This window comes from Aulonocara stuartgranti, assembly GCF_965226115.1.
Source record: "Aulonocara stuartgranti genome assembly, chromosome: 1".
In the NCBI taxonomy this organism is placed as follows: domain Eukaryota; kingdom Metazoa; phylum Chordata; class Actinopteri; order Cichliformes; family Cichlidae; genus Aulonocara; species Aulonocara stuartgranti.
Genome location: NC_138939.1, coordinates 1,647,105 through 1,672,801, shown reverse-complemented (window position 1 = coordinate 1,672,801; position 25,697 = coordinate 1,647,105). Strand labels below are relative to the sequence as shown.

Sequence of the window (25,697 nt, the reverse complement as noted above, 5' to 3'; positions counted from 1 at the left end):
ATCATGCAAAGCTGGTCTGGTACAGTCCAAGAATAGAAACAAAATAGATCCACTTTAACGACCTGGTCAAAGAAAACTGATAAATGATGAAAAGGTGAAGAGAGATGAATGTTTGAGACAATTTCTTGCTTGATGACTTAATCCCCACAGAATGACCCGGAGCGGGATTTGACCCCTGCTCAGACCCAGGTGTTCCTAATAATATGCATCACTGACAGAAACCAACATTTCTTTTTTTTATTCAGATTCATTAAAAAAAGAAAAATCACATTCAGCTTTTCTTCCAGTATAAAGATCACAGAGCCCATCATCATTTCCAAACATAATTTACATGAAATCACTTTTCAGAGGACGAAGGCCTTCGACTCTTCCTCACACGTGCACGCTCCTCAACACAAAACACATGCATGATCCCCAGAAACGTGTTGAACGGCTTCAAAGGAGAAGAAATGACACTGGTTGACCACAGGGGGGCAGCAAACAACGCCCAAAACTCATGGTTTGTATTTGTTTTTTTAAACACTTGACAGAGGCTGTCGTCATGCCGACTCGGTGCCTATCAGCAGGTTCAAAAGCGATCCCGCTGCGTCCCGATGGCAGCCGCGTGACATTAACGACGTGACGTTAAACTACAGTCACTTCCTGTTATCACCAGTTTTGTTAATGAAAACCAAAAAACATTTGTGTGATCAGACCGAAGCTCCTACATTTCAATAAAGTTCAAATTGAATCATTTTGATTATTTTTCTAAACATTCGTTTAAACGTGATCAGAGCTGCACCGTGGATCAGTGTCGCTGACTGTCCTCTGAAAGTTTCCTCTCACCTGAACGTGCAGCAGGTGGAGCTGCATCATGGTGGAGGAGACATCCACAGACTCATTCATCATTAATAAAATTTAAGACTGACTGAAATCGCGGCTGCAGCAGACAGACTCAATCTGCTGGAAACACTTAGAACCAACTACACTGCGAGGTTCTGCCATTTCCCGCCCCTGTGGTCGGTCAGATGACCTCTGACCCCAGTCCCGTTTCCTCAGACACTCGACAGCGTGTCCGACTCAAATCAAAGTCATACTCAGGCGTGTGAGGAGAGAAATCGAAGGCCCGCCTGGAGGTTCCCTATGAAAATAAAGATCGAGTAGAAACGGGGAGTATGAAGAAGTGCCGATCGTTACCGTGGGCCACGATTTAGAGAATCTGATACAATCATTTATCACACAAAGAGACACGGCTTCAGCTTCTGTGTAGAAATCTGAGGAGGTCTATGTTAAAAAAAAAAAGAGCTCCATCTCCACTGAAGATGGTTTTCTGGCTAGTTGTGGAACTAGGCTGGAGCTGCGTGAAGCCCCTCCCACCACGCCCCCTCACCTCCACGCAGGCTGCGAGGTGAGCTCAGTCCTGCGGCGTGCTCGCCGTCTCTGCAGGCTCGCTGTCACCAGGAGACGCCATCGGGTCTGTTTCAGGTGGTCTGAGAGCTTCCTGAACGGCCGCCGTCTCCGGCCCGTCACCCTGCGCCGAATCCTCCGAATCCTCTCCATCCTCGGCCGAAGGCTCTCGCGGCTTGGCCTGAGGAGATGTGGCGCTCCCTTTGTCTCCCTGCTCCTGGAGGAGGCTGAGTCGGTTATTCAGGTCGTTCCTCTCCTTCTGCAGAGCTCTGCACAGCCTCTCCAGCAGCTCCAGCTTCCCCTGCAGAGCCTTGAAGTGACCGTCACGCAGCGTTTTCTGCAAAACAACAACATTCAGTCAGGTCCAGTTTCATGTAGGAGGAAGAATCAGATGGATGAAGCTCCTGTGACATCACCGCGTCGGGTCTTGACACTGGCATTCTGACCACCATCATGCTGGTTTTCAGAGGCCAGAGATCAGAGCCTGGTCAGAATCAGGGTGTTCAACTAAAGGATGTCCAATTACAGAAAGCTCCCCTAAACAAGAGAGCCAATATAATTCACTACGAGTAGCCAAACAGTTAGCAGAGTGTGTGTGGGATCAACAACTGACTTCAAGTAAAAAAAAGAAGGCCACGCCCCTAATAAAACAAACTTTAATCCAGGCGTGTTTTAGGAACGTCCTCCACCGTACAGGTGTAATAAAGGAGGAAATGATCCACAGAGACCAAACAGTTTGTGTCTCAGGCTGTAAACGTGCTTATTTCTGCTGGAAAGTTCTAACATGGGAGTCTATGGGGACTGACTCACTGCTGCCTCTGCTGGACATCAGAGGAACTGCAGCTTTTGGCACTTCAGCGTGGCTGCTTCTTTCAGCTCCCGAGTTCAGACGAGTGCACTCGAGCGTTGGACCTTTATGTTTTAAAGGCTGTGATGGTGCTGAACACTTGATCTGCGAGACACTAATCAGTCTGGCTCTCCTACGTCTGCTCCGGCATTTCTAAAGTGTGTGTCTGAAACATCTGAGGCCAAAAACGTGCCTCCATCTTCATTTTAGATCGACATCGGTCACTTTAAACGTTTCGAGGAAAACAAAACACAGCCCACGAAGAAGAATCACCTCCTCTGCCATCTGCAGCAGCGCCTGGTTATTACTCTCCCATTTGGTCCTCCACTGGGTCGTTTCCTTCTCCAGCTTCTTGATCTTCTTGGTCATCTGCAGGCACACAGAGTTTAGAAACACAGACAGGTGAGCAGGTAACCGCACGCTGACACGCAGGTGACTCACCTTCTCCATCTCTTGTCTGAAGGTGGTGAAGACCTCGTTGCTTTTAGCCAGGGTGCTCTGGAACTCCTCGAACTTGTCCATGTACAGAGAGAGCTGAGAGACGAGAGCAGTGAGTAATGGAGACGATCCAGCTGACCTGTGTGTGTGTGTGTGTGTGTGTGTGTGTGTGTGTACCTGCTGCTTCAGCTGGGTTTCCTGCTCCTTCATCAGCTCACACTTGCGTCTGGACTCGGTGGCGTCCTTCAGCAGCTGCAGCGGCACAGACACAGTCTCTCAGACACTTGAGCTCATTTACAGCTGCGATAAAAACCAGAACAAACTGAGATCCTCACAAAGTCTCTCTCACGCTGCTGCTTCTCCTCCACTTCCTTCATCATCTCGGTGATTCTCTGCAGCTTGGCGTCCATCAGCTGCTGCTGCAGCTCCTTGTGCTTGAACACTTTGTCGATGTGCTGCAGAGAAACAACAGAAATCTCGTTTGCAGCAGGAGCTGAGTGACTGTAAAGATTACTACAAAAGCAACGTTTTTCTTGCTGCTCTAATCCCAGCCAAGCTTCTCAGGTCCTGGTTATGTTTCTCCTCGGTGTGCAGGACGCTGTCACAGCGAGTGACCTGAATGTGCCGAGGCGATGAAACCTTCAGTGTTGTCTCACTGCGACATGACTGAAGAGTAGATTTAAGACCGTAATTGTCTGTAAGACCTTTAAATGTGTATCTAAGACGTCTTAAAGGACCTTCGTGGAGGCAACGTATTTTCCATCTTTGGGAGATGAAGCGACTGCCTTGTTTTTAAGTTTAAAACATCTTCCACAATCAATTTATTTGACCATGTGTGTTGTGGCCAGAGTCTGGAGCTGGCGATTAGGGTCCTGGAGGGTTACTCCAACCAGAACCTGCAGCATGAGCAGAACCAGGATCACCTGCTGCAGACGTCAGTGTGCAGACAGAGTGTCACAACCAGGCCGAGTCTGTTGTGACACCCAGAATGCATTTCTGCCTTTTTAATGGCAGCATTAATCCTCTTCATAACAACCAGCGCTGACTTCATGAGCAGAAACAGACTGTTCTGATTGGACGGCAGGCGGGACCTAAACTCACTTCCTCTCGGAGCTCGTACTGCTCGATGAGCTTCTTGAGCTTCTCGGCCAGCTCCATGTTCTCCTGCCTCAGCTTGGTGTTGTGGGCGCTGTGCTGCTCCATCTGCACCTCGATGTCGCTCAGGGTCATCTGGAAGTGCAGCATGGCCTCCTTCCGCTGCTCGTCGTACTCCCTGGACCGCTGGGCGTTCTCCTCCTGCGGGGTTGAGGGGAGGAGTGACACCTGCACAAATGTAAAATGGTCCTCATCAGGTGTTTGTGGCGGCTGAACTACCTTCAGGGTCTTGTTGTGTCTCTGCAGCTCCCGGCAGAGACTCTCCAGCTTGCTGCGGGCCAGGATGGCCTTGCTGTGCTCCCCCTGCAGGTGCACCTTCTCCTTCACGATTTGAGACTGCTTCTTCTGCAGGGCCTTCAGCTGCTTCTGCATGCAGCGGCTCTCCTCCAGCTGAAAGACAGCAACAACAGAACAAACTGGGTCATTTTTATGTTTATGGAAACAAACAGGAAGCTGACGGCAGCGTGGTGTGTGTGGAGGCTTAGAAGAAACATGTAGCACCAAGAAGCCTGATCTGAAAGGGGACATCTCTAAGCCGTTCAAGTGTCACCAGTCGTATCCGAGTCAGTCAAACCAGGCTTCATGCCAGAATCTGACAACCTCCTCGTACTTTCTTCTTCTTTATGTCCAAGTCTGTGAGAGCTTCCTGAGGTCTAAGGTCACCTTTGTGTGAGATGGTGACGTGAAATCTGAAGCGTGAAACATCTCCATACTTTTTCCAGATGCCCAGCTTGTTGGATTCATTTACTTCTGTGGCTCCAAAAATACAAACTGAAGCTTTGTGATTATTTTCAAACATTACTGTTGTTCACACTGAGCTTCTGCTGATTATTATTCTGTGGGTGTCCACTGATCCACCCACAGAGCTCTGCAGAAATCCAACCAAACTACCACGATCGCTGCTGTCAGAGCGGGAAATGATCGGCCGCGACCACGACTCACGGAGGAGCTGAGAGCGTGTTCACCGTGTCGCTAAATCTGAATCAATCTGCTGCCTGTGATGTCTCTGAAACGGAGCGACTGAGCACGTGCTCCAGATCACACTGAGAAACCCAGACCAACACCACATGGTGACAGAGTGCTTCCTGTCACCTGCTCCCAGGTGTCGGGAGTATCTGCTCAGTGTCGGTGTGTCGGATTTGCGGCTCACCAGGTCGGCGTATTTCTTGCACAGAGCGGCCAGCTTCTCCTCGGGAGTGGCGAGAGCGTTCAGCGCCTGCATCAGAAGAACCACCTCCTTCCCTGAAACCACACGGAAGATCAAAACTGAACAAACCGGACCACGAGGAAGAAACTGACATCGGGTGACACAAGAATAGAAAAGCTTTAACACAAAAATGTCCTGTTTGGTAAAACTTCCACTTCTCTGGTCTAAACAAAGAGCAGTCTAATCACAGCTGAATGATTCTGATTCAAGTCTAAATATGTGTCACAGTATCTGTGTGAGTGCTGTCAGACACGTGAAGCTTCACACGCTCCGTGTTGGTTTTATTCAGTTTTAAATTTTGTATGTAAATATTTAAATGTGATTCCTGAGGTGAGAGACGCATCCCGGCTGTTCAGTGCTTCTACAGTTCTGCTCGTACCAAAAGCTTTGTCCTCTCTGTTCTTCGCATCTCCGCCGGCATCGAGCTCCGCCTCCACCAGGTCGCTGGGACTGTCCTCTCGGCCTGGAGTCTCCCCCCTCTCCTCATTGGTGCAGGAGAGCCCCAAACCAAACTCAGACACCTCCTCCTAACAAAAGTCACATCCATCTATTAGACAGTTATCCTTTAAACAAGTTCTCTCACAGATCTCGCTCTGTGCAGACTCCGCCCCTCTGTGCTGGACTGCAGCTGGTGGTAATCTTTGTTCTGGTCTGAACTCAGAATCTGCAGCAGGTGGAGAACAAGGACTACCAGCTGCAGGACAACGCGGAGGAGATGAATTTCGTCCGCTGAGTGTAGAATCAGCTGATTATACTGTCACCAAGAACACGTGGGATTATTTATCTGACAGCCCAACTCTGAGGGAAACACAGAAACCTCCCACAGGTCACTGAACAGACATGAACAAGCAGCAGCACAAACGACGAGCCGTCCACACTCACCTGAGACGGGCTGTCCAGGTCGGGCGGGGAATCGTTGCCACCTACGATTCGTCTCGTCCCCACATCGAGCTCGCAAACTCCCGAAGTCTCCATCAGCGTCGGTCACGAGCTGAAGGTCAGAGCAAACACGAGATTACCACATGATGGAAGTCAAAGCACGGAGAAATAAAATCAATTATCTGACCCTCAAATCTGCAGTTGGGTTTACTGAAGAGGTCAGAGTGGTGGGTGGACACAGTGGAGTTGTTCTCATGTCTCTAATTCTGGCCAAGTCTGACATGTATTTCCATTCAGGTCTGCTTCAGATTAGGAAATATAGTTTCATCTTATTCACAATATCAAACAGGTGAGAAAGATTTCACACTGACGAAGAATAAACACTAAATCCACGTCGACATCACTCCAAATATTGTGAAAAACTCTGGGCGGTGAGCGTCGCCTTCCTGCTGACAACGACTGACAGTGACCTCAAACCCCTCTTCACCTGCCTCAGGTGTACAACAGCAGGTTGTGATTTATTCTCAGACAGGGTTGATCCTCTCCGACTGTGTGATTAAACCCACTGCTGTTGTTCCACGCGGGTAAATGCACATCACTTACCACACACTGTTTAAGCATCAACTGGTGTTCCAGGTGTTTATGGACCTCTGTTGGTGCTCTGTCCTAAATCCTTCTCCTCATTCAAAGTGTTGTTATAACAGAGACCAGCCACAGCTGCTGTCAATGTCAACAATACAACTTTACAATAAGTCTTTCTCGTGGAATAAACCCTAACTGCGTGAAATAAGCTCAGACTTTCAGCTCGGCCGCAGCCTGATGGCTTGAACGGGATGAAGAGGATGAGGAGCTCGTGCTTCTCCACAAAGACAGCAGGACTGTGTTCACAGTGAAACACGCGTGTGCAGCAGCAGCAGGCTGACCCTGTACGCACGATGGTAACAGTGTGAGTTCAGTGCACACACGCGCTGAATAAAACTTACACTCAGGCCTACAAACAGACCAGTTCGTTAGCATCTTTCCACTAATAGTAGCAGCTGATAGTTTAGACGCCCTGAAAACGTTCGGTGGAATACTTTAAGAAGCTTAAAAATCTCTAAAATGGACTTTATAACGTGTTTCAGCGGCGCAAACTCACTGAAGTTTACCCCGGGCTAGCAGGCTAGCCTAACCAGCTAACTGCTTTACAGCAGAAATGAGCAGTTAGCTTCCGACTGCCCGAGTCACAGAGTGCGAGCTGACCGCGTGAATGTGCAGGTGAACCTGTGAGCCTGTGTGTGACACCTTCAGCCTCTCTCCTACCATCAGAGCGGACTTTCCTGCGCAAACATGCTGCAGCCGCTCAGCTAGAGCTGAGACACTGGCAGCTACAGCGTTAGCTGTTCTGCTAAAGCCGACGATAAGAAACTTTGAGAGTCCCGCTAAAGAACCACAGAGCATCACCTCACCAGCCTACCTGCCGGGTTTGATGTCCGGTGTGTGGGGATAGCTCCCGTTTCTCTCCGCTCGGTTAACGTGTTTACAGTAAACACTGTAAGCTAACCAACTTCACCAAAGTCTAGAAAACAAGACATTAACGGGTTAATTCAAGTATAACACTACAGCCGGATTAAAGGAGGCACCCTTGGGCATTAAGAACCACCTAAAAAGATTTATTATCAGCTGCATGTCGGTCCGGATCAGCACGGTAACCGTAACCCGGACCGAATTTAAGGCGAGTCTTGTGTGACGTCCATCGGCGCGGACGGCATCCTGCTCAGGCTAGCTGCTCTGCTAAACTAGCATCTGATTCTGTCTTCCTGTGAATAAGTGTATCCCTCACGTGTCAGGTGTCACCTTTTGGATTAAAGAGCGCAAGTGACAAACTAACACCGCGCGGAAATGTAACGCGCCTTTGGAAATTAAAGCCAACATTAGTTTACTTCTGTTAGCACGGCTAACCTGAGCTAGCAGCCAGACTGTAGCTAACCCTACCTGCTAACAGCACTGTACAAACTTTACTTCGCCAAATACCATTTTTTTTTCCCGGTTCTCGTCAAAGCTTCGCATTCAAGCTAATAACCATACCCCACCTAATCAGTTTGAATCCGCCCGGAGCGTTAACAGTGGGGCAGCCGTCGCTTAAACACCTGGAGCGGTTACCTGTGTGTCCTCACCGGAGATGAAAGCAGGAGTCAAGCTGCCATCAACCGACGAGCGCAACATCCGGTGATCTATTTTTCAAAATAAAATCTCCTCAAGTTTAAAAAAGAAGCCATTGCCTCTATGGGGAAACTCGTCCTTTTTCATCAGATCTGAGATGTGTCACTGTGGCATAACAGAAACTGTGTAACTGACCGTGGAGTGGGAAAACTTGATTTAGAATTACTTCAGGGTCCTTGTGCTTGTGAGACTGGTGATAGCGCACATCTCTCAAGTTTTCTGTTACGCCCCTAGTCTAGTCGTGTAGAGACGCACATAAGGTTGGAGGAGAGAGAGGCAAGTACCCGCCCTGGTTCCCAAGCCAAACACCCGAAACCAGCTATGAGTAAAAAATGTGATTTCAGGGAAGCATAGCTCCAGGGTGAACCCAGGCCAAAATAATAAACAAAACCAACTAAGTCCCGCCAGAGGAAACTAACTAAACCCTAAGAAAGAAACATCACAAATTTTGTAATTTTTAAATTATAAATAACAATATTTCCAAGTAGTCATCATCTGCCAGTCTATACGTTTTTTCTGGGGGTCTTGTTCTCATGTGGTTTTACAGTTTTTGAAATATGTGCATAAAAGGCAACTCTCTAATTTGAATGTGGCGTCCACCGCTCCTATTTCCGGTGTTAATCTGAGCAGCTTGATGAATCTAAAGTCGAAACGAAAAGCAAAAAAGCCCCGAGAGATTTTTGTTTTTCAGGGAGGGAGGAAGATGAAACTTAGCTTCTTTACAAAGATCCGTACAGCCAAATAACATAACGGACCTCTCTTCTTGTTTATTAAAAAAACAATCTTTATGTTGGAGTTTTTCACTGACGTTAACTTATTTTTATATTTATAACAACAACAACAATACAAAAATATTATACTAATATTATACTATATATATATATATATATATATATATATATATATATATATATATATATATTAATGTATATTAATATTATACAATATTATATATATATATATATATATATATATTAATGTATATTAATATTATACAATATTATATATATATATATATATATATATATATATATATATATATATATATATATATTAATGTATATTAATATTATACAATATTATATATATATATATATTAATGTATATTAATATTATACAATATTATATATTAATATATATATAATATTGTATAATATTATATATTAATATATATATATATATATTAATATATATATAATATTATATATTAATATATATATATATATATTAATATATATATATATATATATTAATGTATATTAATATTATACAATATTATACAATATTATATATATATATATATATATATATATATATATATATATATATATATATATATATATATATATAATGTATATTAATATTATACAATATTATACTAATAATACTAATAGCGATGATGATATATAAGAATGTCCCATTTAGGAGCTGCTGTGTTAAAGTGAGTGAGTCCAGAATGAGCTCAGGACATCGAGAGTTTGGTTCAGAGAAAAGGAGTTAGTGGCATGAGAACCCTGACTGAGCATGCGCAGAAGAAGTTTCACGTGTGTAGTTTGTTTCTGATTGACCTTATCACTGTTTCACTGAGTTGGAGGAATGCTGGGGGGCGCTATTAGTCCCCCCCCCACCCAAAGGTTAAACCAGCTGTTTACGTAGCGGACTCTGAAACAGTTGATGTGCTCGCCACCAGAGGGCGCAAACCGCGGTCTCTGTTTACTCCTCATAGTTCACACAGTCTCATGACACTTATTTAGGCTGATTAAGTAAAACATCCTTTTAGTCCAGGGCGGCTTTCAGGAGATAAGTTCCTGTTTTGTGCCCTTTATCTGCGGCTCTGTCAGTGAAACAGACTCAATGAGTGAAAATGTGAAAGGACGCGCAGACACCACTAAATCCTGCCCTCTGAATCCTCACCCTCAGAGTCCTCAGACAGTTTACAGCCAGTTACTCAGGCAGTGATTTCAGGTTAGATTCCAGCAGTAGTGACAGTCTGTGTTTAGCTCCTGGACTTCAAACCCAGCTGAAGGAGGAGGTCTGTTGTGGTGACACCTCCTCCTCCTTCGTCTCCATGGTTATATCTGGTGCCTGAATTCACAGAGCAGAGGAGACACAGACCATCAGATCAGTCAGAGCTGAACACATAATTCATGATCATAATGTGGACATGCACCAAAACACACCATAACTGTCAGCTTCTAACGGTTTGTTTTTTTTTTTCTACTCTTTGCTCTATGTCATGTCACAGAGAGACGATATCCTGATACGGTGATGTGACACACTCAGATGCTCTGCATGGAGTGGAAGCAGTAGAGGTGAATCAGCAGGTGATGACTCCTGGTGTCCAGTTAGAATGAGACCATGAGACAGACCCGGGACAGGTTGGAGGGAAGATGTGCTTCAGCCGGAGGAGGTGCTGTCCACAGGACCGCAGTGGACCGAGTAGATGCTGGGAAATGGATGAGAAAAAGCGAGAGTAATATTAGTATGCATTTGTATTGTTTCAGTCGTTTTAGTGCAAAGACAAATGCATCTGACTCTAAATAAAATCTACATAAGATCACACTGTTGGTCTCAGTTACATATTAACTGAGATCAACAAAAATCAGTAGCGACCCTCAGATACAGCATCCTGCTGTGTTTGTGTTCCTCCTGATTACAGCTCATAATTCCACTAATTATAATCTTTTCTGAGTGTTTCCCGAGCTTTCTGATCTTCCTCTGCTTTGTTGTGCAGCTCTCAGTGAACTGAGCTCCTCTGCTTTCAACCAGGGGAGCGTTCAGCTCAGACAGCCAATGAGCTAACGGCTCGAAGCTGGGCGCCTGACCCGATTGGCTCAGCGCTGTGCATTGTTGTCATCCCGACGGGCGATTGGCCGGCCGATGAAGCCCCGCCCCTTTTCTGCCCTCGCTGCTTTCCATCCAGAGCGGAGAAGAAAAACGGGAGAAGAGACGGAAAGCTGCTCGGGGCTTCGGCTGGAGTCAAAGCGGCACCGCGGAGCTGCTTCAGCGGGATTTAGAGACTGGTTCCGCGGGAATAACGGCGACGCTCACCGGCTCACCTTCACGGTACGTCCTCCCGCTCCGCTGCTCTTCCTCGGGCTGAGTTTGAGTGCCAGCCGCTGCTGGTGTCAGATATCAGGGAAGCTGCTCCTCCCGTCTGCTTCCACCGTGGAGCCACTTTCAGGGTGTTGATGTGCAGATACGAGCGCTGTGCACACACTTTGTTCTCTGCGAGACCAGAGATCCTCACGTCTCCAGCCTGTCTCCTCTGGGTGTGAGTCCTGCACGGCACGGGCTGCAGGGTGGTGACCCCTGGACCCCGCAGGGCACAGCTGGGTTTTCTGGAGGTTCACTGTGACCCTGACCGAGCTCTGCAGAAATTAAAAAGGGTGTCCACGAGTGAGGGCTTTACTCCGAGCTGCAGGGGTGGTCTTAGCGGAAAACCCCAGGAGCTGGGACACGAGTGTAAACCCGAGGATCAGTGCACCACCTGTGAGGTTCAATATGTTTATGAAAAGACTGTTCAGGTGTAGTTTGGGATCAGCTTCAGGTCAGACACATGCCTGCACATTCATGTCACAGAGTTATTTCCGGTCATGTGTCTGCTGCTGCTTCATTTTCATGTTAAACAGTAACGTAAAAATCCCTGAGCCCAAAGCTCAGGCTGCTCCAAACACTCTGTCTGTCACACTTTTTTCTACTCCTGGATCTGTGTGATGTCACAGAGAGTGGATAGAAGCTCCACCCACCTGCTGTTTAGTGGTTGTGTTAAAGTGGGAGGAGCTAAAGCAGTGATGGAAGGGTTAGACTGTGCAACTTAAAATGTAACGATTGCTTATCATACTAGCTGTATTATTGAATCATAACACGTGTGTTTACCTGAGAGCCAGAAACCTGTAACATTATACCTGTGATTAATCAAACTTCAGTGTCTGTTTGCATTAAACCGTTACAGTTACGTTCAATGTTACAGCCCTCTGGTAAAACCCAGACTCGCTCACTGCTTAGTTCAGTTCAAGCCAAGATGGCAGAAGGATGGACTTTTGTTTACAGGGTCTATGTGAAGAATTAAAACTCAAAGTTTCAGTAGGTGTAGGTGTATCTGTGTGTCACCTGGTCCACCTGTGGCTTCAGCTCTCCATCCTCAGGATGATTGGTGGTCTCCCTTTTGAGACGAGCTGTACTGAACATTCGAGCAGCTTTTATTTATCTTTGGGTCTCTCTTTAGAAATCAATTATTCAGACCAGCGTACTGTTGCTGTCCTCGTCTGTCTGTGACGGCGTTCAGGTATTGAGGGCTGTCATTGAAGCGGAACCTCGCCGGTGACCGATCCCTGCTCGTGCTTGTGATGTGATGACAGCTGATTGTAGCTGTTAACAGGTTCTCTGGATGTTCACAGTTCTTCTTGGAAGTAATGAGTCAGTGCAAAGCCGTAAAGCTGTGGGAGGTGTAAAAGCTGGCGTTGGCTGCGTTACTATGTGTGACCGAGTTGGACTGCTGGGGTGACTTTTTTAGAAAAAATGAGCCTCACCCAGACAGGAAGCCAACACACTCAGATGCCTCAGGAGGGGATTATTGTTATTAGTTTGTACTGTCTGATGACGTGTGCAGCACTTAATCTGGCTGGATTCTGCTCTGAAGGAGGATCACAGATGGAGATGCAGGTTATTTGAAAGAGAATATTAGATGTGAGGGTGTGAAGCATCATGGGATGTCCCTGCCATTCTCGCCCCGAGTGTCATCAGGAGGCGTTTGGAGGTTGCACACAGCAGACGGCGCCATCTGTTCGGCTGCTTCCACCCTCTGTGTTTCCACCTCAGGTGTCGCCTCAGAAGTACTCCTGCGTCTCCGACCTTCCATCCTCCCTTTCAGGCGCTTCGGCTTGTCTCCGGCTCCGGACATAGACTCTGATCCATCCGTCTGTCTCTCCCGTAAACACTGTCTCAGAGATCAGACACAGTGTCTGAACCAGCAGCACATGGCCCTTGTTCTTCCCTTTTGCCTTTTTGTTTCCATGACAACCACACACAGAAATCACCCCTCAGATTGCTCTGTCAGTGTGTGTGTGTGTGTGTGTGTGTGTGTGTGTGTGTGCGGTGTGTGTGCGTGCGTGCGTGTGTGTGTGTGTGTGTGTGTGTGTGTGTTAGCTCTTGATGGCTGGCTCTCTGTCGTGCCTTACGGGGACGCTTAGCTGTAATAGAACCATGATTACAGTTGTTAGAAACATCTGCGTGTTTCCTCAGGAGAAGAAAAAGTCCGACTGACACAAAATAGTTCTTTTCAGAGATCAAATAATGTTTTTAAAACACCCTGGGCTGAAAGGCCCAGATACCTGCAGTTCCTCTGATGCCCAGCAGAGGCAGCAGTGAGTCAGTCCCCATAGATTCCCACGTTAAAACTTTACAGCAGAAGTAAACATGTTTACAGCCTGATACACCATATACAGCAAATCACCTCTTTAAAGTTTGCATTATTAGGGGCGTGGCCTCTCTGAGTGACAGGTGGATGGTGACACAGCTGCAGCTGCTAGCTGTCTGCTAGCTAGGGCAGGGCAATATGGCCAAAAATATTTATCACGATATATATTTGAAAATTTGCGATAACGATATAACTGACGATATAACTGACGCGAGACAAAATACTTTACAACTCCACAACTTTATTAGTGCAAAAAAAAAAACATCACTGTATTTTCACTTAAACAAGCAGCTGTTTTATGTGCATTAAAGTTCTATAAAATGTAACAGTGCAAATGCAAATTCTTTGCTGACAGTTTAACCAAAAGGCATTTCCAGTGGAAAGTGGCCGACATATCCTCAGCATAACCATGTATAATATCCACAAAACTTAAAAAGAGGTCATACACACACAATACGGTAACATGTTGAAGCACAGCACGTATCACTCCGCGAGGCTCCGCCTACGATAGCCATAATGCTCCGACAATCCATTAAGCGGTGCCGTCATGCTTTTTTCGCCATGCGCGTATGAAAACAAAGGCACTGCGCATGCGCGTTTTACCCATATTCTATCGCCATATTTCATTTTCTTATCGTTGCCCAACATCATACCGGTATTACTGTGTCAGCCTGCCCCAGGGCAGCTGTGGCTACACCTGTAGCTGCCTCCACCAGTGTGTGAATGTGAGAGTGAATGAATAGTGGCATTGTAAAGCGCTTTGAGGGGTCCCGAAAAGCGCTATATAAATGCAATCCATTATTATTATTATTATTATTATTATTATTATTATATGGCCCAGCCCTACTGCTAGCTTCCCCTGAACTGGACCTCTGGGCCGTGTTTGTGCTGTTGGAGCCTTTTGGAGCATTTTAATGACATCATGTGACCAGTAGTATGGCTGCTGTGAGGTCACTGTACTAACAGACCGTTAAAGAAGGTGGAGATCTGACTTAGTGAAATTTGAGGATTTAGATGGATGTTACCGAGTACTGATTAGCTGCTGTCTGTGTGTGTGACTAAGCCAGATGGTGTTGGTAGACCGGCTGGTTTAGAGTAAATATGGTTGCTTGGCTCCTAAAAAAACAACATGATTGTGGCCAAAATGCTAAAGTTGAAGCATCAGAATCAGCCAGATTCTGGGTCCTTATTTATTTATCATTAAAAGAATTTACAGGACTGAGTGCTGAGGAACAGTTTCACAGTTTCTGCCTTTGATGTTTTTCCAGCCTGTGTGTGTGTGTCTGTCTGTGCGTGTGTGTGTGTGCATGTGTGTGTCTGTCTGTGTGTGTGCGTGTGTGTGTGTCTGTGTGTGTGCGTGTGTGTGTGTGTCTGTCTGTGTGTGCGTGTGTGTGTGTCTGTGTGTGTGTGTGTGTGTGTGTCTGTCTGTGTGTGTGCGTGTGTGTGTGTCTGTGTGTGTGCGTGTGTGTGTGTGTCTGTCTGTGTGTGTGTGTGTGTGTGTGTGTCTGTCTGTGTGTCTGTCTGTGTGTGTGTGTGTGTGCGTGTGTGTCTGTCTGTGTGTCTGTCTGTGTGTGTGTGTGTGTGCGTGTGTGTCTGTCTGTGTGTCTGTCTGTGTGTGTGAGTCTGTGTGTGTGTGCGTGTGTGTCTGTCTGTGTGTCTGTCTGTGTGTCTGTCTGTGTGTGTGCGTGTGTGTGTTTGTGTGTGTGTGTGTGTGTGTGTGTGTCTGTCTGTGTGTGTGTGTGTTTGTGTGTGTGTGTGTGTTTGGGGGGTAAACAGTGCAGAGCTTCATGTGGAATCTGGCCTGGTTGTTTCTCTCCAGTGTGGCCTCGCTCCATCCTGCGGACCTTTTGTTTGTCCGTCTTCCTGTGTGGAATGTCAACATCCTCTCATTTGTCGCTCCACCCGCCGCCCGTCAGGCCGAACCAGAGGAGCCAAGCTCCGTCTGCTCCAGCGCACCTCCGCCTGCTCGCTCGTCTTCTTCCTCTGTGAGATAACGGCTCAGCTGGCAGCTCCGTGCTAATAACGCTGCTGTTTGCTCTCGTCGGTTTGTGTGCCGGCCCCCGGCGTGCCTTCTCCCTCTGAACGCATTCCAGCCTCCTCACACTGTTTACTCTCCTCTCTGCGCCTCCTCCTGACCGCTGCCTTCTTTCTTTTTCCTTTTCTAAACTCGCTCACTTCATTCTGCCCTTTCCGTCATTATTTTATCATCAGTCTGCTCTGTTCCTTCATATTTCCTCCCTCTTTGCGACTGTTCCTCTCCTACAACTTATTGTAGTTTCACAACAAGCCTGGTTCATTTGATTTGCACAGCGTGTCACCAGTGAAGGTTTAAAGTGAACATACAAATGATATCAAGGACAGAGAGGAAAGGAAACACATTTGGAAAGAAGACGTGCATCAGCTCTGTGTGCTCCATTAGAGCGGACTAAAGCCGGACGTCATTTACTGATTCATTATTAAATAAGAGTTTAATGGCAGATTAAAGAGCGACGTCTGTAAAGTTTGCCCTGCTCCAAAGTTTTGGGGCATAAACAGCAAAAAGCTGCATCCTAATGCTCTGTGAGGACGTCGGCCTGGCAGTGGGGGAGGATCTGAGTGGGAGCTGGGACGGAGCGCGTCGGCCTGACTGAGACTTCAAGGCTTTAAATAACACAGAAGCTTTTCATGATTCAGCGAACCACGCATGCGCATGTGTCACTTCCTGCTGCATGCTGCATGATTGCTGACCACTCACCGATGTGTTTTTGGATATAAAGTGATTCCCAGTAAAGCTCCAGTTTCTGATTTTTAGCACCAATAGTTTCCAGGTGTGCGGCTCCAAACAGCTGCTTCTTTACGAGCCTGGGCTGTGGCACAGGTTCCTTTTTCTGCAGGAGAAGTTAAATATGATTCTGCACTGCAAAGACACAAGTAGCAACAAACTGTTCATGTCAACGACAGCTTCTGCATGAAGCTTTAACTTTATCAAGCTGGCCTGAGATTGGTCTGACAGTGACGTAGCTGGTTCTGAGCCGAAGACATGAACAAGTTTCTCAGACTCAGGGCGAGTCGGAAACTGAGCTGCTGGTGGTTCAGTCCCGGGACAGGTCATCACTCCTGCACCTCTCTGAGTGGAGATTATTACACGTGCACTGTTTTCACACGTGCACGACAGCTGTGAACATTTGTATCTGACAGAGCTGCGCGTGAGAGTCGTTCACGTCCAGCATTAACCCGACGTTTACCCTGCTGCAGGTCATTCAGTCCATTTTAAAGAAATAGCTGTATATAAAAGATGGCCGCTGTGACGCAGCTCTCAGAAGCAGACGCTGCATTTATCTCTCATGCTCTCAAGCTCCGTGCACCGTGGTGAAGTTTGAGTGCAGAAGAGACAGCGAAGAACCTTTAAATCCACACCCAGAGTTTCCTTCCTGCAGGGCGGCGGCGTCAGAACCACGAGCTCACCTCGACACGCCGTCAGCAGCGACGCATTAAGCGCTGTGCACGAAGGCTTATCAGACTCTGCACAGCAGCAGGGCAGAGCTGCTGTGCGGTTGTAGCTGTGTTTTATTCTTGGAGGGAGTGTTTCCATCAGTGTGTGTGTGTGTGTGTGTGTGTGTGTGTGTGTGTGTGTGTGTGTGTGTGTGTGTGTGTGTGTGTGTGTATGTTTAGCTGTGTTTGTTTAGGACTCAGTAATTATGGCTGGCAGCAGAGCTTCAGCTCCAGCGGGAGGAGGAATGCCTTTGGTCTGCTTCTGTCACTGAAACTGACTCCAGAGGACTCAACCTGCATTTTGTGATTATATATCTGTGCGTGTGTTTGTTTTTGAACTGTTCACATCCCACAATCAGTCCACTCAGGGTGAGGCGCTCCGGGGCCTGAATGTAGGTCAGCGTAGTTTCATTTATGTGTGATGTTTTTGCCAAAGGAAGTGTTGACCTCTGAATTCTTCTCTTTGCTGGCTCATTACACACACACACACACACACACACACACACACACACACACACACACACACACACACACGCCTTCCTGTCTGGGTGGAACCTCAGCATGATGTCAGTGACCGCCTCTGGTGGCCTTTAGGTGATCTGTCTTCCAGATGTGCTGAGTTGAAGGAGGAGCACGTGCGGAGGTGGGTGGAGTCTGGGGACCCCTCCGATTCCTCCTGCTGACAGTCGGGGGTCACAATGATCCTGTTCATGTATATATGGTACTGTGCAAAAGTCTTGAGCCACGTGTCGTGTCTGTATATGTTGCAGGACAGTGGCACCAGCAGTCATGAAAACACATAAGACAGAAACAGTCTGTATGTTTGGTGTGAGCAGCTCTCTGCCAGCTCTGTGAGGATCTTCAGGAATAGCTTCCAGGCTTGATGAAGGACACTTCTTTGACAAGATCTTCATCAGCACCGGCTCGCATGCACAGAGTCATAGATTCAACCGATGATGTGTTGGTGTGACAGCTGCTGGGAACAAAGAACCCAACACTGACTCATTTCATGAGCTCGGAGCCTTGTTATGCTTGCATGAGTCAAAGGTCAGAGTTCAGAGGTTAAACAAAACATTCCTGAGTTTGAACACGTTGTGCCTGTCGTGTGTAGCTCCAGCAGAACGTTCTCAGAGGTAATAAAGCGTCTCCTTATAAATCCCGGCTCATGAGGTGCAAACACGGCGAGTTCGTCCGACGCTTCCCGGTGCTTGCTGGTGAAGGTTCGCGTGGTGGATCTGTGGCGTTAAACACTCGAGTGGCTGCGATTGGGCAGTTTTACCGTTAGTTTCACGGCCGTCGACTCGTACAGAAACGTTCTGCAGCCTGTGCTGCGTTTATATGAATTTATTTCTGGACCATTTATTGGATCCGCTCGCTGTCAGCAGCCGGCTCTCAGCCAGATCATAATATTTGGCGCCGGCACGGCTGATCCTGCTGTTAAAACCAAGCCTATAAAACCGCCTGCTCCCTTTCTGCAGTATCCATACGTGTTTAATGTGTACGTGAAGAGGTTTGTTTCAGACTTTTCCCTTTAATCTTACAGTAAAGGGCAGCAGCTGCTGTCTCTGTGTTACTGTAGGGTCTTTGCTCTGTGAAGCTCCTTGTGTGGCGTTGTGAACATCGTGATTCAGGTTCCTCTGAGCTCCATCCAGCATCCAGCTCGCTGTTTCAAAGGTCTCCCCATCACAGCTTTGCCTGTTGTTGGGTTTACAGTGCAGGTGTCTGTACTCTGCATGATGTCACAGAGGCGTCGCTGCCAGGATGCTGTTGTACGATCAGAGCGTGAAGGCGACGCCACTGATTTACCTGTCGGTCTGTGTTCCCACCCTCAGCTGACTGTGAGCTGTGGGACTTAAAGGGGGTTGCGTGTACTGGTCCAGCTGGTTTTCAGGCTCCGTTTTCAGAACAGTGTTCGTGTCCGGGCTGTGGAAAAGTAACCTTGGTGTTATCTCGCCGCTCCAGCTGATGTCTCAGGCCGTCAGACGCAGTCATGAGTTTCAGCATCGACTGAAATTAAGCCGAAGCTCTTTGATTTATTCAAACCTGTGTGTGTGTGTGTGTGTGTGTGTGTGTGTGTGTGTGTGTGTGTGTGTGTGTGTGTGTGTGTGTGTGTGTGCGGTCACACACAGATTTGCTCAGCTTTGCTTCCTCTGCTGCTGCTCGCGCAGCTCCAGCTCATGCTTGCAGAGTATCTGCCTCAGAAATCACACACAGTCTTATCAGCTTCTACTTGAACATGTTTCCATCCTTATCTGAGTCTGTGTGGCTTTCATGCGCCAACAACCACACTCTTTACACCTGTCTGGCCTTTATCCACGTACCTGTCTGGATTTTAAGGACATGCTCTGGGATCCTGGATTAACAGTGTGATGTGTCTGCTCAGGATTTTACCTGCACTAGCATATCTTTCTCACCACTTTTATGACCTGCTGTTTGAGAAGATTAGCGCAGGACTAGACTGTAACGATGCGATGGCGACTGACCTGATGAATTATTAACTTTCTGCTGCAGCTTTTAAATGAGCCTGATAATAATCTGTGATTTATTTCACTGACTCTCGCACAAAGTGTGTTTCTTTGCCCGGCAGCTTAGATCTACTCCAGGTTTCCCTGCGGTTGAATGAATTATAAATGTTGTTAGCTGAGCATTAGTGGATCTCTTCAGGCCTCTCCTGTCAACACCGAGCACATTCATTGTTTCGTCAACAGAGCGCTCATCATCTCCAAGTCGAGGGGTTCATCTTCCAAAATGTTATTCCTTGTTTGCAGAGTGGCCTCGTTATCCTCAGACTTTATCAATTGCCACCAGTGTATGGCATCTTTAGCTAATTTACCGGACAGTCTCGGTCGTTGTGTCCTTGGGCGAGACACTTCACCCGTTGCCTACTGGTGGTGGTCAGAGGGCCCGGTGGCGCCAGTGTCCGGCAGCCTCGCCTCTGTCAGTGCGCCCCAGGGTGGCTGTGGCTACAATGTAGCTGCCATCACCAGTGTGTGGATGTGTGTGTGGATGGACGTGTAAAGTGCTTTACAAATACAGGCCCAAAATCTGGAAGAACAGTTTGCAGCTAAACATTTTCACCGATGACAGAGTTTGCTGTCGAGTACAACTCTTAGCTGCGGTGACTACAAGTCCATCCAGCCACCAACTCATCACTGCAGCGTTCCCGAACAGTCCTACAGACCTAATCTCTGCAGTGTGTCCTGGATCTGCTCCGGTGTCCCTTCATTGTAGGACACGTCCGAAACACCTCACCTGGGAGGTGACTAGGAGGCGTCTCTATCAGATCCTGGAGCCCTCCAGCTGACTTGTGTTGATATGGAGAAGTAGCGGCTGTACTCTGAGTCCCTCCAGAACGAGCGAGCTCTTCAACAAGCTGTCCACAGCCAGCGTGGTCACAGCTGAAGGCAGGAAACACAAGGTCTTCCTTATGAATGTTTCTGTCTCCTCGAGCTGAACTTTTCAGACAAATAAAGACCTTTGAGAAAAATCAAAGCATTTTAAGGTCTTAATCTGGGCTGAGATGAGTGGAAGGCTGTTGATGAGGAGATGGTCTCAGGAGTGGAGGAGAGACGGACAAAAAGGAGTTTATCTCTGCACAGCATAGCTACACTGGATAAGCAGCTGAACTCACCACCTCAGTGCTAACTGAGTGTAAAACACGAGCTCCTGAAATAGACGTGCACCTGTGGTACCGAAGCCACCGTGAGCATCGCTTTCTTCCACGTTGGAGATGAACCAATCAGAGAGAAGTCAGAGCAGCAACCAGCAGAGGCTCCTGTCATGATTTCACATGTTAAAATAAAAATGTGGAGCAAACGTTAGTCGGCTGATGCCTGAAAGCACAAACCGAAGGATTTTCCTGTCAGAGCTAATATTCAGAGGACATGGCCTGGATGTTACCAGCGGTGTTTCCTGCGATGTGCAGGTCCTGCGACCTTTCTGCCTCACCCACTCGAACGCTTAATTAACCCTGAGGCAGAGTGTAATTCATGGCTCCTCAGAGGGCCTTTACCCACTCAGCGTGACAGCAGCGTTTACAGGCCTCTGTACACTCCTCATGGTTTTGTCTTTAGTTCCCTCCACACAGCGTGAACGTCTTCAGACTGACACCACGTCTGCTACCTTTGTATATCAATCCTCACGGGCAGAACACGTGACCTTTGGACTATAAATGAATGAGGCCACATTCATCTACAGTCACTGGACAGGTGAGGTCTCAGGATGGACTGGTAGTCTCCACAGCTGCCCAGTAAGACGGGACCAGCATGGAGCTGCGGTGTTCAGCATGTCCACTGTTATAACTTTATTAGAGTTTACCTCCATTCCACAGATGCTCGTAGCTGACATCCTCTCTTGATTTGTCCTCCTTACAGTTTCAAACCAAGGTGAAGCTGACTGTGCTCCCAAAAACCTGCTCATCTGTCTGTGGGTTTGTGTCCTTTATCAAACACTTTGGGGTCGTTTATGTCGACCCAGCCGGGCCGTACAGTTGATCATTTACAAAGAAATGTCTTCAGTTCAGCAGGCATCAAATACGATTTCTCCCTCTGTGATTGGGCTGATCGTCTGATCCTGGATCAGTCTGAGGGACGCCCACTCGTGTCCTGCAGCGACCCCCGCTTGTATCTGCAAGTTTAACACTCGCTTTACCCACGAAGCCCGCATCCTGCAGTCGGCTTTACGGCGGCGTTACGTAGGGCTGTTCGATATAACGATATATATCGGATGACGATATAAAAACATCTGTCGTTTCATTTTACGCTGTCGTTTGTTTGGTGGTGTCGCAAAATAAACTGTTTACAGCAATATTTGTTCATGGTTCTGATGTCACTGTAGAGGCTGTATTCATTTCTTACAGCTCTCGCTTTCTCTTATATTTAATACAACCACACTACAGACGGACAAGCGCCTGTTTTTATGCGTTGTCGTTAGCAACAACGACGGTAACACCTTCGCGTGTCCGCTTGTTTATTTTCCACATAAACCTTTCACAATAAAGCTCAAGATCCTGTTGAGACTTTTCAAAATAGTCACTTGGATGAGTGACGAAACGTTTCTCCCACAAAACGCGAAGAACAGAATCAACTTTTGGAGATTTGCTTTCCGGGATGATTGAGATGCATCAAAATAAACTGAATCACGTGAAAGATTATTTACGGATGAGAAGTAAAAAAGAGCCGCCAGGTGCTAAAAAATAAACCTTAGACTCAAACGTTAGAACAGGCAACCCGCAGCACGCCGTGTAATAAATACAACTTACGTCTAAAAATGTATCGTTTCATGCATCGGCTAAAACGCTCGACTCCGGGTGAAGGACGCGCAGCTGGAAACACTTCACACCAGTCGAGCTGCCCGAGATTCACAGAATTTACAGGAAATGTTACATTTTTGTGATTTATATCGTTATCGGGACGATAGAAGTCTTATATCGGGACATGAAGTTTTGGTCATATCGCACAGCCCTAGCGTTACGACCCCGCGTGCAGGTTTGTTATCAGACTGCGTCCCTGTTTGTGTTCACTTAAGCAGTTTGTGAGTTAATGAGAGTTAATGCTGAGCTGTTCTCTAAATGTTGGTTTAACGCTGGAGAGTTTGGAGCTCTAAACCGTCGGAGGAAGCAGGAGTGTTACGTAGACCTGTTGATGTGTCAGATCCACGCGGCGAGGGCTCTGACACATCAACAGGCAGCTTGGATGTCGAGCATTCTTCAGATTTTTACCCTTAAACGCAAACTTGGCTTCACTGCGTTTCGCTTTGTGTCTGAGTTTAGTTCCAGGTTTTTCCTGAACGTCCCTCTGAAGCCACGCCTCCACATGCTCACGTACAGCTAATAGGAAGCGTAGTAGCGAAGGACCTACCCGAGCTTTTCACAAAGAAAGTTCTCTTCTGTGTGTGAGAGGATGGTTTCCTGTCCGCAGGTCGGTGGAGTGCAGGACGGACCTGCTGGTATCCGTGTGTGTGTGTTGCAGTGTAAGCTCGTTGGGCTGATTTGCTCCCATTTAAAAGAGGCTGTGATCCCCTTTAGGGCGCGTTAACCCCTTCTCGCCTGCCGAGCTTCGTGTCGCACGGGCCGTGAACTCTGCCTCAGTGTGGGAAAAGATTAGAGGCAGACAAATTCCTGGTCATCTGAGGTGGTGCAGACGGTATTAGAGCGCGGCCGCAGCGCTGCGCCTCGACGCTGCGACTCCAGCCGCGCTTATCCCACCCACCCGCCGTCGCGTTGTTCGCCTGTAAAATCATTCTTCACCTTTGAAAAGCTTCTGTAAGTATTTTCAGGCCCAGAGGTGTTAAAAGGAGGATTTGCATTTTCCATTTTGGCAGATGTGGAGTGTAACCCACTCCTCCTCTTCCTTCTCCTGTCTTTTTATCTGCTTGGCCTCGGTATTGGCGATTTCATCATCTTCCTCGTGGATTAGGAAACTCCGGCTCCATCTATTTGCATAAATGTGCACGATATGCAAACGGCTCTCAGCTCTTTGGTGTGGGAGAAGCTTTGAAGCTGCTCAGCCCTGCAGCGGTGCACCTTGTTTTGGCTCCCTGGAGCCGGCGGCATGCTCAGAATGCTTCAGTAACCTTACGTAATGAGGAGGAGGAGGATGAAGATGATAGTGAGGTGAAACAGGATGATCTACGAGTGTTTGTGGTGCATTTTATCATCTAAAAAGATGCTTTCAGCTGTGCTCCAGTGACACAGAGACTGATCCGTGCTCAGCCTGGTCGGCTACAGCTGCTGCCAGATCAGCAACATCATCTTCTTCCTGATTTAAGATGATATTTTGAAGCATTTTGAAGCATGCTCCCTCTGCCTCGTGTTCTCGGCAGCACTTTCAGTCATCTTTGGGTTACTGCAGTCAGACAGAGGACCTGGCAGCAGGTCAAAAAGCTGATATCAAAGCAATGCTGAAGCACCAGAAGCTCTAATCTGCACTCGAGACCGGCTCCAAAAGTTGGACGAGGACCAACAGAGCAGCCAAAAAAAAGGCTAACGTTGAAGCTAGTTCATGCATTTATTCCTTCCAGGCTGGACGACTGTAATTCATTATTATCAGGATGTCCTAAAAACTCCCTGAAAAGCCTTCAGTTTTGGCTTCCCTTCATTGGCTTCCTGTTAAACCCAGAATTCAAAATCCTGCTCCTCACATACAAGGTCTTAAATAATCAGGCCCCATCTTATCTTAATGACCTTGTAGTACCATATCACCCTACTGATGATCACCAGACTCTGAAAGGCCAGTAAAGCCTCTAAGATCTTCATGTTTAGTGTTTTATAAACGATTGAATGATTAAGTCTGTTAAATATGTCTCCAGGGTAACGTCCTGGACTGTTTCCAGCCTTTTACTTTATCAACGTTATTAATTGTTCAGCTGAGCTGAAGCGTGTCGGTACGAGCCTCCGATCCAGGTGAGGCTGACAGCACCGATGAATCCTGAAGCTCCTGAACTGTGAAGCAAGCAGAGTGAAAGTGTCTCCCTGTTGTTGTGCTTGCATCCATCACGCCGTCCTCCGTCGTCGGCTCGCCCCCTCCTGCTCCTCGCCGTCCTGCTGAATAAATGATGGGAATGTGATACGGCCGCAGCTCCGAGCTGGACATCGATCCCCGAGTTCAGGGACGCCGACTCTGGACTCTGTCCTTGACTTCGCTCGCTCCTGTTTGCTGATTTGAACTCTTTGTAGCGTCAGTGAGCCGAGCGTGTGTGTGTGTGTGTGTGTGTGTGTGTGTGTGTGTGTGTGTGTGAGAGAGAGTCATGCTTCAGGAATGTGCTGTATAATTTACTACAGTGGAAAGCTCTCCTTGCAGTAACACCTGGGGCCCTGTGGGACATGAAGTTCTGCTGTTTGATGGTTTAGCAAAGACGAGCAGAGGCGGGGCAACGTTTTTATCCAGGTCGTTTCTGTTTTTAACCCCTTCCACCCTCAAAGGTTCCTCTGGGTTTGGCCTTAAAGTTTAGCAGCTCTTACTAAAGACTTGTATTGTGCGTTGAGTCTTAAACACTGTTAACACCTTTTCCCAGTAAGAAATGTTCGACTGTAGTTTTGAATAAAAATATTTAAGCTTTTCTCAGTTTGAGCTGGTTTGACCTGCATCGTCATTCAGACCTCCTCAAGTAATAGACGCAGAACAACTCTGATTACGTGTCCTCGATTATTTCGGTTCATTAGTCTGTAAGGAAGCTCAGGGGGAAAGAAAAATGTCAAGTTTTAAATATTGTTCATTAAGATCTCGACATGAAAACATTTCTTCGACTTCCCGGATCCTTCCCGGATATTCAGTTAGTTTGGAAGTGTCCAGCAGGGCTGCGCTGTATCATGTCATCCATGATAACACGGGTATGAATTTTTATGAGATTAAAAACAACATCGCTGCTAGAGCAACGCCACGTTTAGGTTTCCAGGACACGTCTGAGAGCGAGAGCAGGAATCGGCCTCTGATGACGAGTCAGCATCCTCCAGGAAACTGCAGGAAACCACAAACCTGTTTCAGACCAGGCCAGGAGCAGCTGGTGATGTGTGAAGCAAAAGTAATCAGAGTACTCAACCAAGCCTCGCTGGATTGCTCGTAAGTTAGAATCCATGTGACAAGAAGAGGAAACGCAGGGCTTTAAGCTGCTGGTTAAAAAGCTCGAGCCAGCGTAGATATCGGTCAGCTTCAGTTGGAGTTACCAGCTTCTGTTAAACTGAAGCTTCTCACAAA

At 47.3% G+C, this 25,697-nt stretch overlaps 2 protein-coding genes and 1 long non-coding RNA gene across 10 annotated transcripts in view; 1 reads left to right on the top strand and 2 right to left on the bottom strand.

Annotated features, from left to right (window-relative positions):
• Positions 1-222: 222 nt before the first annotated feature.
• Positions 223-8,153, bottom strand: txlng (taxilin gamma). Of its 8 annotated transcripts, none has more exons than XM_082540283.1 (11): positions 8,055-8,115; positions 7,369-7,470; positions 5,916-6,024; positions 5,413-5,560; positions 4,977-5,068; positions 3,773-4,216; positions 3,007-3,126; positions 2,849-2,923; positions 2,675-2,767; positions 2,507-2,602; positions 223-1,723 (listed from the first exon to the last, which is right to left on the bottom strand). In XM_082540283.1, the coding sequence occupies exons 3-11, from the start codon at positions 6,006-6,008 to the stop codon at positions 1,394-1,396; spliced, it is 1,491 nt and encodes a 496-aa protein (XP_082396409.1). In that variant the 5' UTR covers positions 6,009-6,024; positions 7,369-7,470; positions 8,055-8,115; the 3' UTR covers positions 223-1,393. The 8 variants fall into 8 exon arrangements, with proteins under 8 accessions (XP_082396409.1, XP_082396414.1, XP_082396408.1 ...); XM_082540288.1 differs by lacking the exon at positions 7,369-7,470 and having other exon boundaries at positions 3,773-3,967; positions 4,046-4,216; positions 7,985-8,076; XM_082540282.1 differs by having other exon boundaries at positions 7,985-8,065.
• A 1,360-nt stretch (positions 8,154-9,513) lies between these two features.
• On the bottom strand, positions 9,514-11,474 carry LOC309710753. The gene is made up of 3 exons (XR_014277793.1): positions 11,174-11,474; positions 10,295-10,560; positions 9,514-10,199 (listed from the first exon to the last, which is right to left on the bottom strand). It is a non-coding gene; the product is annotated as an uncharacterized lncRNA (long non-coding RNA).
• ccdc102a (coiled-coil domain containing 102A) overlaps positions 10,980-25,697 on the top strand; it is a 50,659-nt gene continuing 35,941 nt past the window's right edge. The window contains exon 1 of the mRNA XM_082540203.1: positions 10,980-11,180. Coding sequence (XP_082396329.1) covers positions 10,995-11,180 — 186 coding nt within the window. The 5' untranslated portion in view covers positions 10,980-10,994. The remainder of the gene's footprint in view (positions 11,181-25,697) is intronic.